The sequence below is a fragment of the Halichoeres trimaculatus genome, unplaced genomic scaffold, assembly GCF_033239565.1.
Source record: "Halichoeres trimaculatus isolate MK-OKI-2021-1 unplaced genomic scaffold, fHalTri1.1 fHalTri1_scaffold_24, whole genome shotgun sequence".
Taxonomy (NCBI): domain Eukaryota; kingdom Metazoa; phylum Chordata; class Actinopteri; order Labriformes; family Labridae; genus Halichoeres; species Halichoeres trimaculatus.
In genome coordinates, this window is record NW_027437202.1 from 878,078 (window position 1) to 891,863 (window position 13,786).

The 13,786-nt window shown below is 39.9% G+C and overlaps 1 protein-coding gene across 1 annotated transcript; it reads right to left on the bottom strand.

Annotated features, from left to right (window-relative positions):
- Positions 1–392: 392 nt before the first annotated feature.
- On the bottom strand, positions 393–8,928 carry ndfip2 (Nedd4 family interacting protein 2). Its single transcript, XM_074664795.1, has 8 exons — positions 8,696–8,928; positions 3,876–4,110; positions 3,651–3,781; positions 3,472–3,559; positions 3,266–3,390; positions 3,119–3,185; positions 2,926–3,031; positions 393–1,948 (listed from the first exon to the last, which is right to left on the bottom strand). The coding sequence occupies exons 1-7, from the start codon at positions 8,720–8,722 to the stop codon at positions 2,928–2,930; spliced, it is 777 nt and encodes a 258-aa protein (XP_074520896.1). The 5' UTR covers positions 8,723–8,928; the 3' UTR covers positions 393–1,948; positions 2,926–2,927.
- Positions 8,929–13,786: the final 4,858 nt, after the last annotated feature.

Below are 13,786 nucleotides of genomic sequence, written 5' to 3' on the forward strand. Positions count from 1 at the left end.
TTGCAAGACATTCTGTCCACTGACGTCCAATTACAATAAATGCATCAACAACTTTAATAAGATGTTACAAGATTTACCTGGAACAAAAAAAACTTTGGCTGCCGTCTCCTTTTGTTTTCATTTATTTACAAACAGAGAAATGTATTAGTACTTGATTAATCCTAATATTACCCCACTCATTCAGGTGGACAAATCATGCAGCAGAGCGTTCGTTTCAAGATCATGATATTGCTGAAAGAGGCTTAAAAGGAGGGATATGACCCAAGTCAGAAAACAGAGGAGGAGGAGAATACTGCAGCTGTCACAGTTTAGGCTAAAAGAGATGAAAAATAAACACACACAATAATAGAGTTTCAAAAACAAAAAAAGTGCAAAGGCGATTTTTTTTTCCATTTGGGATGATTAAGAATTCCAGTTAAAAACTTGGATGGCTGAGAGATAACGCGACCCATCCAGTTAAGCAGATTCACAAATCATACTGTACAGAAATTCTTCAAAGTGCAAATATCATGAGTTGGCATAAGCTGGTATATACATTACATTTTCTAGATGACGAATAATAAAAAAGGAAAATCGTTCTTTGTCCAGTTTGGCTCTGATGGACGAGCTCAAAGACGACCCTGAAATGACATTTTGCTGCTTTCGTTCTTGCACACTTGGATGAAACAGGCGCCGTGTTCCGTCGACTAGGGCGCCAAAGAAAGGAAACAGGAATTTAAATCTAGTCTAATCAGAAAATCCCAGAGAGAGGTACAAGTTGGGGTTCTCTAAATCATGCACCACATGCACAACCGGTCACATTTCATTGGTTTTATTGCATTTTTCTCTGGTTTGTTGTCTGGTTTTTGTTGGCAAGTGAGTAACGTAAACACATTTATTTTCTGTGATCTGTGCAGCTCATACCTTTACTACTCAACTACCCCATCCAGCTCCAGACAGGAAGTCAACACATCTACCTAAATTGCATATTACTCTTATTTTCCGAAGAGTATTACGTGAGCAAAGGCTTGAAACAGCGGCCTAAAAAACACTGATTATGGAGGAGCGGGTGCTCCCCTGTAGCTTACAGACGCGGGTTCGCCAGACGACGTATTTGGCAAATCAAAGCAGAGATGGTGAAAAGAAGAGAAGTATTTTCATTGTTCTGTGTTATAAATTGTTCAAAAGAGGAATAAGAAGGTCAAACACTTCATGCGTCAGGGTCTGTGATATGTAAACTGACCTGCACATGTGTGTGCGTCTTCTCACCCTTCACATTTAAAATCCTTCGACCTGCATGTTTAGATTCCAGATTTTTCAGGGCGACAACGTTGAGACTGACGACTGTACCAAAGTAAGACTTGTTCCAAACAGAAACAGAACAGTGGAATGGGCTTAAACTGTTAAGATCACATGCTGTACATCAAGTGAGCTGCGAATAAGCTGCAATCAGTTTGAACTCATTTGATCGGGGTCGTAAGTCGAGCCAAAGTTGAAAGGGATATTTAGAACATGGGTTTCCACTTCCAACGCATTTTCTATTCAAACTGTTTCCTCTTTGAAGTCAATAAATGAAAATGTTACAGTTAAAGACACCGTCTTATTCATATTGTTCAATTGTGCTTTTGTTCAGTGCGTCTTTGATGACTGAAAATATTTCATTTTGGATCAGTCGTCTTCAAACAGAGGGTCGGCTGAAGGTTAAAGGACTCTTTGAGAGACGTTTGTGAGCGTGTTTTCTTTGAATAAAAGGGAAAAAAGAAAACAAAAAAAGAAGAGATCTGATCATCAAAGACTGTTTTCTGAGGAAACCAAGGCTGTAGAGCGAGTCTGGTTAACGCTTTCTCTCCTACTTCTTTCCTTCATTCCTTCCCCGACTCCTCTCTTCACTGCAAGGCTCCTCAGTCAGGTCATTCGAGGGGGAGGGAAGGAACTTCACATTGGAAAGGAATGGCGATGGTGAAGTAACCTGAAGAGGTGGGGAAAGAAATCATAAAAACAGGAAGGTTGAGAGTTACTTTTCTGGTATTGATTCATGTAAGAGACAAAATGTGCTTTTTAACCACTGGAACATGCCCAGGAACAAGGAACTTTGGATAACAGAACTTTAGATCTGGGTAGTTTTGACCACCGGAAATCAATTTTCTTTGATCAAAGGAACTAGGTCCTTTATGGTCATATTTAAGATTTATTTGACCACAGGAACTACACTTTTTAAAGAAATAGGTACTATTTGACCACAGGAGCGTGGAACAAGGGACTCTGTGAGTACTGAAACAAGGGACCCACAGGAACTAGGGACTTTTAGACCACAGGAACTAAGTCTTTATGGCTACATGTAGAATGTATTTGACCAAAGGAACAAGACTTTTTTTAAAGGGTACTTTTTGACACCAGGAACCAGACACTCTTTGATTGCAGAAACCAGGAACTGCCAGACAACAGAAACAAAGGACTCAGTGACCACGAGAACAAGTGACTTTTTGACCATAGGAATTAGGCACTTTTGGCCAAAGGAAATTTGAGTTTTCTTCACACAGGTACTAGGATTTACGGCAAAAGGAAGAAACAGGAGATTTTCTGACCGCAGGGACTAGGGACTCAGAGACCATGGGAACTGGGGACTTTTTGACCACGGGAACAAGGTACTTCCGACCAAAGGAATTTTCAGGAAAGTTCATAGCATAAGGAAGTAGGGATTTTTGACTACATGAACCAGGGACTTTATCACCATAGAAACTAGGGACTTCTTGAATGCAGGAACTGAGGATCTAAATTTGACCTAGGTTCATAAATTTATAAAATTGAGAGGTGGTACTTTTTAGATATCCAGGAACTTTGGAAGCAGGGCCTGCAAGCTGAATGCTTCTAACTGGTGGAGCACCCAGGAGAGGACACAAACTGAAAGGTTCCTGGAACCTCTGGTGGAAAGTCAGCTGAACTTACTTTTAGTAGAGGAAGAAGAGGCGTGTTCTATGAGACGTGGCCATATTCTCTGACATGTTGCGAACTTTTAGGTAGTTAACAAAGCCTCTGAAGAACAGCAGCAGACCTGTGGAGACACATTCAGAGTTATTGAGGAGCAGAAATTTAAAGCTAGAGTCAGAAAAGCAGAGCTGGATAATTGTGCCGTACTCACCCAGCAACAGGAAGATCCACCAGAGCCAGTATTGACCGTTAAAGTATCCGGTGAAGTAGTCAGAGAACTGTACAGAGGAAGAAGATTATCAACTTTAAAAACAGAGAGAAACTTCAAACCCATAAAAGAAAGAATGTGTGCACATACCCTGACGATAAGAATCCACTTGATGAGAGAAAGGCCAAAGCCGCAGATGGCTCCATAACGTCCTGCGATGGTATTGGTCAGACAGAAGGACAAGCAAAACCCAATCCAGTTGAACAGGAAGGCCACTGGACAACACAGCAAACACTTGGTTAAGAAATCTCCAACTTTCCTTGACATATGAAATCACCAGATAAAAAGCAACTTACTGAAAAACGCCAACATGAAGATCCCGTCGTTCCCAACTCGAAGCTGATCGGCGTCACTGAAATCATCTCTGGCAGGGAATTCATCATCCTGACATGCAAACACAAAGAAAAGCAGGTTTAAAAGAAGCAAATACGTCTACGTCCAATATCTGAGTGTGTGTGTGAGCGTTTCTCCTCACCCGAGGCATCACCTCCACAGTGGAGGCCGCCATGGCGGCTGCTTTGGCCTTCTCTGCTTCGTCATACGTGGGCAGTGAGGTTGCAACGCTGTAGGGAGGAGGCACCGGGAAGTCGCCTTGGAAACTAGTCTCTGTTCGAAGGATGGAGAGAAGGAATACATTGTATCACCAAAATTGAAGGACGTTCAGTTTGATGTTATCAAAAGAGAGCTCAGCGAGATGTACCAGGCGATGCAGCAGTTGCTCCAAGGTCAATAAAAGCGTAGGGTGGTGGTGGTGCATCCGACTCCCCCTGAGTCCTCGATCCAGACGGCTCTCCTGCAGCGGGAGCCGGAGCAGCACTGGCCTGGGCTTGGGCCTCGCTCTGGTCCTGGCTGGACGTGCTGGCTTGGGCTGTGGCGGAAGTGCACGGCTGCTGCTCGCTGGTGGACGCCTCTGAAGAGTCGTCCTCATTGTGCAACTAAGAGTGGAAGGAGTGAGAGCACAAGATCAGTAAGACAGGGGACATCAGACAGCTGTGTGACATTGTGCAGCCTGATAGGCTATCTGATCAAGTTACGGAGCAAACAGGCAGATAAAAGGGAAGGGTTTCTTTTTTACCAGTTTACATCTTGTTTATTGAAAAGTCTTTGAGAACTATTTGAGCTGAAACACCAGCGACGTCTGAGGCTTTGGAGGTTTTCTGGTTTATTCACACAAGTTCATGTCTTCATATTTCACAGTTTGGTGAGTTTCCACAGATAATGCAGTCATAAGCATCGACTGACGTGTATTTAAACTCCTCTCTGGATTTCTCCACTAAAAACCTCTGTCCACTGAATATCTGTCCACTTGTCGATACTTCCACTTACTAATTCCTCACCAAACAGTGAGTCGTTCACCATCTGTCAAATTGGTGTTATTTAGGTAAAAAATGTGGTGGTTAACACCCTGAAATTGCTTGACCAAGCATTGTATTTAGGGATGGGTACCTTTCACATTTGAAACAATACGGTACTGATACCCGGTACCTGGCAATCAGTACCAGTACTCAACGATACCAATTTTCTGTACTTTTTTGTGTTTATGTGGTAAAAAATTAATTTGTTTGATAATAAAATATATATTTTTTTCAACTTCACATCTTTATTCTTCAGTATATAACCTTGCAATGCTGTGTTCATGTCCAGATTGGAAAATTGCCTACTCTTCTACTCTCTTAAAGTCACAAGGATGCATTTAGGTACCTAGGCGTAGGGATGGGTACCGAATTAGGTACTTTTTTAGGTACCGACCAAATTCTGTCAAAAGTACCGGGTATCCATTCGTGTAAAATCAAAAGGTACCATGTTTAGGTACCTAAACGCATCCTTGTGACTGTGAGGGAGTGGAAGAGTAGGCGATTTTCCATGTTGGACATGAACACAGCATTTCAAGGTTATATATAAAATAATATATTTGTTTAATTGTAAAAAATATATATATTTTATTATTGAACAAATGGATATGTTTTGCCACAGAACCACAAAAAAGTACAGAAAATTGGTACCGTTGAGTACCGGTACCGATTGCCAGGTACCGGGCATCAGTACCGTATCGTTTCAAATGTGAAAGGTACCCATCCCTACCTAAACATGGTACCGTCTGATTCTACGTGAACCGGTACCCGGTACTTTTGACAGAATTTGGTCGGTACCTTTAAAAGTACCTAATTCGGTACCCATCCCTAGTTGTATTGCGCAACCATAACTGTTTACAAACAGCTGTCTATACAGGGAACTATTCAAAACAATTAGTAGAACAGTCAGTGGGAACTATGTGACAATTACTTCAATAGTCTCTGGAAACTGTTGGACGAATAATCCCAATAGGAAACATTCAACAGTTAATCGAATTGTCCCTAGAAGCTACTCAGGTCAGTTCCTCCGGTCATAGGTACTCTGGTCAGTAGGGATAGGTACCGAATGAGGTACTTTTATTGGTACCAACTGAATTCCATCTGTATTACTGGGGAGTGATTCACTTAAAATCGAAAGGTACCATTTTCGATACCTAAACCCATCTTTGTGACTGTGAAAAAGTGGAAGAGTAGGCGATTTTCCATGCTTTAAACAAAAGTTAGTACCGTTGAGTACCAATACCGATTGCCAGGTACTGGGCATTGGTACCATATTGTTTCAAAGATAAAAGATACCCATCCCTTTTGGTCAGTTTATCCAATAGTCAATGGGAAATATTCAACAATTAATTGAATAGTCAGTTGGAAAGATTCTACAATAAATCAGATAGTAACTGGGAACTATACAACAACAAATCAAGTACCCGCAAGGAACTGATTAACACATAGACGAGTAGGGAACAGGGAACTTTTCAATAGTAAAAAAAAAAAGTTGAGTTTGACAGGGAAGAGATCTGATCATCATCACTCAGTCTGATATCAATCCTGTTTTTAACCTTAAAGTAGTGTTAGAGCTGGATTTAAGCCTCTAGGAGAAAACCTAAAATCTGTCTTAAAAGGTTTGGCCTTAAAGACCAATGTCTGCCAGTCACTCTCTTTGAGCTGTAACTCACGGAAAGCTAACTACAGAGGCACTGGAGACAAGTTGAAGATTTAAAAAGACACACAATACCCCCTCTTTAAAGATGTTTCACATTAAAAACATTCTACCAACAACTGCTGTGGGATGTATTTGCTGACAGATGGGAGAGCACGGTGTATGTCAACACGGAAAGGTCCTTTGAAAAGTGATCCGTGTGCGATCAGCATTGAGAGAGAGTGTGCTACAGCTGAAAGAGATGGTTGCAGACTTAAGTGCTTTAATTTTTGCCTGACCAGGTGCCAAAAGCCTTCTGAAATTACAGAGGGTGACGGGAACATGATGGCTACAGAGCGGCTCACTCAAGCAAGGCTTTGGTAGCAGTTCAATCTTTGCTTCTGATGTGACAATACAGCTGATTGAAACCTCGATTACATGAAAGGTTTGCTTTTAATCTTGTGATCAGAATCAGCACAGATCAGGCTGTTTGGAGATGAAAACAACCACTGACTCATTCTTCATTTCACTGCGGGTGCTGTGAGCGTGAATGTTGAAGAGCAGGTTCCACTTGTTCCCAGGCGTGACATAAATTACTGAACTACATCTGAGTGTGAGTTATGTAAACATTATGACATCAGTGTCCCATAGATGTCCCGACGATGGCGATATCTCGTCAAACCAGCATGCGTTTGATTGCAATGCACGCGAGTGAACAAGCAGCTGAAGACTGGCTGGTTATCAAGGACAAAAACATAATGCTCCCCTGCGCACAGGCCGTTACGTAAGATCTTGACAAAGTAGCCACAAGCCTCCTCGTGAGTCAGAAGCTGGAAGAAGCAGAGTCTCATACTTGGAGAAACCTGGAACTTATTTAGAAAAGAAGGAGAAAGCAGACTGATTCTTCACAGCTTATCAGATTCCCTGTAATCGTACGCTATCTAAACAACTTTGAAGTGCCCATCGTCCACGTGTTGATTACAGCGTTACTTAATACTGACCTGTGGTGGAAACCTGTACTTTGGCCAGGGTTGAAGAGTTAAAGCACAATATCTATTTGCTTTTCCTGACACCCAAAGCTGCAGGCTATGGAAGCCCTGAGCAGACAAGTTGGTCTGGTTTGTTTTCTTCAGATCTTTGCTTAACATAGGGTGGTCACAGCTCCTATCGCCTGAGGTCCACCCAAACAAACATGGAAATAGACTTAAGTTCAATATGTTCAGAAAATAACCTCAAGTGTCTTGTTGTCAAGAGAAAATTAAGTCAACAGCTGGTATTGATGCACCTCTTAACTGTTGACAATCATTAACAAAATGTTTGGCAACACATGTAGACCAGCAGTAACCTCCACCTTTGACTCTGTAACAAGCTCTCAAGATGGTTTTTACCATTAGGGGTAGGCATTTGAAGTATTCAAAATTAAATCCATTTTTTTTTTAAATCAATAGTCAGTAGGAACTTCTTTGACTAAGTAGAGATAGAAAGGAAGATGATGCGCTTGTGAATTCAATAGTTTTTGACCCAGGCAGTGGCAGGTGCACCAGTGCAACCTGCTCATTATGTCTGTTTGTCTTCCAAGCTAAGATAAACATCAACTAGTTTTGACAAGGTTTGTTCTAATTTGAAGTCACTGGGTGTTTTTAGGTAGTTTCAGGTAACTTGAATGGAAACCTATCAGGTCCGACGCCATGACGCAGCAGAGCCGGAGCGGAGACGCATCTGGTGTGTTTCAGCGTCAGTGAAGTAAAAATAAAAATTCAATCGTGGGAATAAACTTACAGAAGCTGTTAGATTTTTTTTTCTTTTTAAAAATAAAATAACTCGTGCTTATTATTTTTCATTGTATAAATACCCAAAGAGACACGAAAATATATTTGTAGTATAATATCAACAAAGAATTGAGCGGTCAATATTATACTGTGTTATAAACCGTTCAAGTATAAAAGTTGGAATAGAACCGCGGGAGGAATTTAGCCAAAAACAGATATACTGGTGATTGATGTGGTCAGAAATGCTCCACCATCCCTCAAATTATGGTGAACTACATCTTCAGTGAGTTCGTGAATGCTAATTACAATTTAGGAGCAGCTGGGACGATTATCTTGTTGGTTCGTTCCCCCTCGCTTCAAAAGACCACGCCAGTTCATACTTCGAAGAATGAAAGGACATGTAATGTAAATTCATTTTTTTCTATGGAAAAAATATCACGTTATTGTGTCGAAAATTCTTTAAGAGTCAACTTTAAGACCTTCAGATACAGTATAGCTGGAAAGCTAATGATAGCCTAGCCAACACGGAAGTGCTGGATTAGAGGTTAGCTGTCAGTAAAAGCATTTTTGAGGACCAATAGAGACAAAATACTGGTTTGGTTGGAGTTAGGTGGAAATATAAGGAGGTTTCCTTCTTATGTAAGGCATTTCAGTTCAACGGTGCGAAGATAAACAGAGTCATAATCCAGGCACGGCCTTATTTTCCTCTGACAGGCAGGCCGAGCTAGCACACGGTGTTATGATCCCGTTCGTTCACACTCACCACTTGGTAACGGCTTGCTGGGTCCATCCCGACCAAATTCAGCTGGCAACACAGCCAGCCGAGTAACTTACGGTGAAATCTACGTTAACTTGTGGTTATATCGAAGTGCGCACAACCGGATAGGGGGTACTAAACAACGCTAAACAACAGAGAGGAGGCTGACGGAAGAAATGGCTGCAATCCACACTGCACTCGTTTAGAAAAATACCGTTGTTGGTGAAACGGTGACCAACACAGTCAAGTTATTGTCCAACATGTGAAACTTCCGTTTAGAATTTCAAAATAAAGTGTACTATTTAATTAATCAATTTAATTATCCAACAATATTCCACATAATTTTAATCAAATCAAATTCTTTTTATTCTTAATTTATTTCAAGCGTGTGTTAGTGATGGCAAGAAAACAAACGTCCGCCAAACAGTGGAGAACAGGGATGTCTTATTTTGAAAGCGGGATGCCCTTTTTGAGATTTCATTCTAGCGCATGCGAGCTTGACGACAACGAGTGGTCACGGATTTCCTCGACTCGAGGAAGCGTGATGACGTAAATGCATATGAAGTGATCCTGAATTGAACCAGCAGATGGCGCCAGAGCCCGCTAGTGGCAGAACCTCCATAATACACACCTGATCAAAAATTAAAGACCAGAATTCACATTTTGCAGTTTTGGATCTTAAAAAAAAAAAAAAAAATCAAAATGTAAAAAGAAGAAATGGGAGTGAGACAAAATTAAAAAAAATGATAAAAAATCAGCTGGCAATTCAAGGAAAAAATGAATCGAAGGTAAATAGTCTGCTCATCAGCTGATCAGAAGTTAAAGTTTTTGTACCCTTCCCTCTCCATCCATCCACAAATGTTCTCAGAGTGATTCAGATCAGGGGAGGATTGTCACAAAGAGTGAGTGTTAGTTTTAAACTCATTGATTTACAAATCTTAGCCTGAGTATTTCATGATATTGAAAGTAGCCAAAGTATAGTTCTATCTTCTGCTGTGTTTTAAACTAATGTAATCCACATTTAGGTTCCCCGGAGATCTGTTCTTCTGCTGGTGCAACACCTTAGAGGTCCTGAACCTGCTAAAATCTTCCATGCAGCATCTCCTGCAGGTGAGTTTTACAGATTCTGGCTCCTGGATGCAACACTTGTGTCACGTTTCTTTATCATGTGCCCAAAGCTAATCCTGGATCAGTGCATCACAGACTCTTGATGTTTTTATGAATGCTAGCACTCCAGCTTCAAGGACAGAGCATGAATGTTCGACTTGGTGCAGAAAACTTTGGAGGCAAAATGTAGCTGTGCTGCTAATAGAATTAGCACTGACCTGCGCTGCACTGTAACACATCTTCCACAGTGTTAATACCCTGATATCTCCTTAATCTACTGCATGAAAACACTTAACATTCCTGATATAGGAAAAGCTGCAAAGCCATCCTGACAGATAGAGAGAACAATGAATGAATGGTGGGTTATTGATAAAAGGCTCCACTTGAATTAAATATTAATCCCGCTCACTAAGAAGGGAATTACTGTTGCACATGTGTCAGTTAAGCAGCTCACGCTGACAGAAGGGGAAGAGAAAGTGATAGAAAATGTCAAAAAAAAAAAGATGTGAGTGATGCAGGAAAAGCAGGTGCAAACCGGAGCCCCATGAATTGTTTTGCCCTTTGCGAGGCAGGAGGAGCATTAGCAGCATTAAGGGCTCGTGTAGGGTGGTAATATACGAGTCGCACATTTTTAAAGCATCAGCGGAGCGTGAGAGTAAGTAATTTGCCCGGCCTTTGTTAGATTCCCACTTTGAGAGCCTATAATGGCATTTTAGAACATCCATCACCGACACACACCTGCATGCAGGCGTGAGCACACCCACCCCGTCAGCCGCCCACACACAAAACAGAATCAGGATGTTGTTACTTGGCAACATCATTTCAAGGTAAATAGGTGCTATAAAAAGGTGTTATGTAAAGAGTCAGTGGGTGTCTCTGCTTTTCAGCTCATTCTTATCCTGTGGAAGCTGTTTGACGGGCGGGAGGTGAGGGTTTGTTCGTGGCTCACTGAAACGTGTATTACAGGAGAAAACATCTGTTTGCTTTGCAAAGGGTTCAGGCGGTAATTTTGTTGCCGCTCCACTGAGTATTTTCAGTGTATTTACATATTGTGTGTGGGAATTTGCATTTGAGGAATGCTTTAGTAGACTGTAATATATTTCCAGAATGGGTTCTACCAAATCAGACAAATAGGATCATAATTCAGGCTCTTTGGCTTAGGCCCTAAAGCATTTCCTAATGGGATGGAATGGAAACTGTAAAGGAGGGAGGGGTTAGGAAAGGGTCAGGAGAAAGCACAGGTGATGGATCAGCATTCAATATTCTACTCTCACTAAATAAAAAATTGACACTAACAAGTTGATTTTCATCAAATAAATATTCTTTGTTACAAAATGAGGGGTTTTTTTTAATCTACATTCAAGGTGTAGGTGCTTTTCAACCACAGGAACTTTCCCGAGGGAACTTTTTAATGAACTATATGCTTTTTTAACTGCAGGAGCAAGGGTCTAAATGTAGTCTAACTGGTGACTTCCAGTGCTAAGTGTCATTTGTTAATTCACATAAGCATCTGGAATGCATTTTAGTTAAGTTTTATATATATGTATATATATATATATATATATATATATATATATATATATATATATATATATATATATATATATATATATATATGTTTAAAAACATAAATATTACACATTTTTATAAAAATATGTGTAAGCTCATGCTAAAGTGCTAACAGGCTGACTCTGCTGCTACAAAACAATGTTCACCCATCTTTTCCCTCAACCACTTTTGCTAAAGAGTATTCATTTTGGCCTGACTGCCTTCTAGTGGTCTGGTGGTGACCTGCATTTACTTTTTTTTTTTTTTTTATCTCCATACCTCACTGGCCTGATTTATGTAATATTTACTATACCATACTTTATTTATAGAGCACCTTTGAAAACAACCACAGCTGTAAACAAAGTGCTGTACAGGTATATTTAATTAAGAGGATAAAAACAGATAAGGAAAATCACAAAGTAAAACAACTAAAGGCAAATAATAACAGAAAATGGGAATAAAAGAAAATAAAAGGGAATAAAACATGGCAAAGAAACTAAGTTTGCCAAGGTTAAAAGCCAAAGAATAAAAATGGGTTTTAAGACAATTTTAAAATTGGATAGTTAAAGGGGCCTCTCTAATGTGCATCCACAATGTAAACATATTTACAAAACTTGAGACTTGAAACGCAGTCAACAATGAGCCCACAGGAACCTTTTGGTTCCCAGAATGGTTCCAGGAACTAAAACCCTGGAACTTGTGGTGGAAAAGCACCTTTTTATACATAAAAGATATCATAACATTTGAAGCAGGGGTGTAAAAAAAATGTAGTTCAGAATCAATATATAGCCAAACCCCCCACCCACCCACCCCTTTTTTTCCTTTTTTCCTTATTTTTTTTTTTTTTTACAAAAAACAAGCTGGCATTCCTCAAGGAATGTTTCTTACAAGGATCTGAGACTGATTGATTCGTTTTGTATATTTTCATGATTTAACATTTCTTTAATTCACAGGAATAGAATGTGAAAATGAAAGTTGTCCACATGTTGAAGTTTACATGAAACACATTTTTGTAACACCTTTAATTCGAGGTTTTTGTTGAAAAAAAAAAAAAAAAAAAAAAACGTATATTGCTGTTTTATTTCAAAACTGTAAAAAAAAATTGCAAAATTTCATTTTGCTTCAGCTCCTACATGAAAAACTTTTTTATATATGTTTTTTTTTTTCATTTAAAACGTGTATGTAACAAAAAAAAAAAAAACATCAGTTGAACTAAGTCATGCATATTTAATAAGTTGCGTTATTTTAAACTCCACCACACAGTCTGTGAAACCTGGCTCTGTTCAAAGATTTAGTGAAAGTGTAAATAAGCACTTCTTCTGTCCATGAAATTAGCCCCTGTACAGCACTATATGTAAACACAGAGCCATTAAACGCGTAATTACGGTGTCTACGTCTCAATCTACACAATTATATAAACCCTCCCTTGAATAACCACCGGTAAAGGCAACAAAGCAGCTGCTAATTAGCAAGAAATGTGACAACAGAAAGCATTAATCACACACACACACACACACACGCACACACACACACACACACACACACACACACACACACACACACACGCCTCTCTGTGTCTGCAGATGAGTGTGTGGGCGTGTGAATCTGCTCCTCATTCCCTGATTTTTCTCTCTTTTTTTTCTTTTTTTACCATGAGGGGAGGAAAGAGTTCATCTACATGTACTGAGAATGTCCAGCAGAGGGCAGAAAACACAAGGTTATGCTCTTTTCCTCTCATCATGAGAGTGTTTTTAGACTCGGTTTCCCATGAGCACCAATGTGCAGGGAAAAACCTTTAACCGGGAATCTCAATTTATAAAGCTCCTTTAAGGAGTTTGGAGCCTCTGTATGACCCACACGAGAAAAAAGATCATCAGCGAAACAGCTGATTTTTTTTGTAGGGATTTAGATAGGTGTAGAGCAGGGGTGCCCAAATTATTTTCAGTGAAGGGCCAAAAATGTATCAGGGTGGAGGGGTGCGGGCCAAAACTAAGCATTTATGTTACAGTGCATGATATCAAATATGCCTATAGGCACATTAAGCAAAATGGTGCAAAATAAATGCTCATACAAGTTATTTTGAAAATGGAAACACATTTCTTTTCTGTATTTCACACCATGAAGTTACTGCACTGTCATATGGCACAAATACTAGGCCTATTTTTTCAATACAACCCAACAACATGGGACGCAACATACTCCTATAAAACAAAAATTGCACATTTTCCATCCTTTTAAAATAAGGAATAGTAATAAAACTGGAAAACTGCTTTAGACTATTTTCCTATAAATGGTTACTATAATTATTTACATTGATTTAAAATATATTTGTACTAAAAATTCAAACATGGGCAGCGGGCCATAAAAAAAAAAAAACGCAACCCAAATTGGACAGCCCTAGTGTAGAGCAAAAGGTGCTTTTCAACTGCAGGAATCAGGACT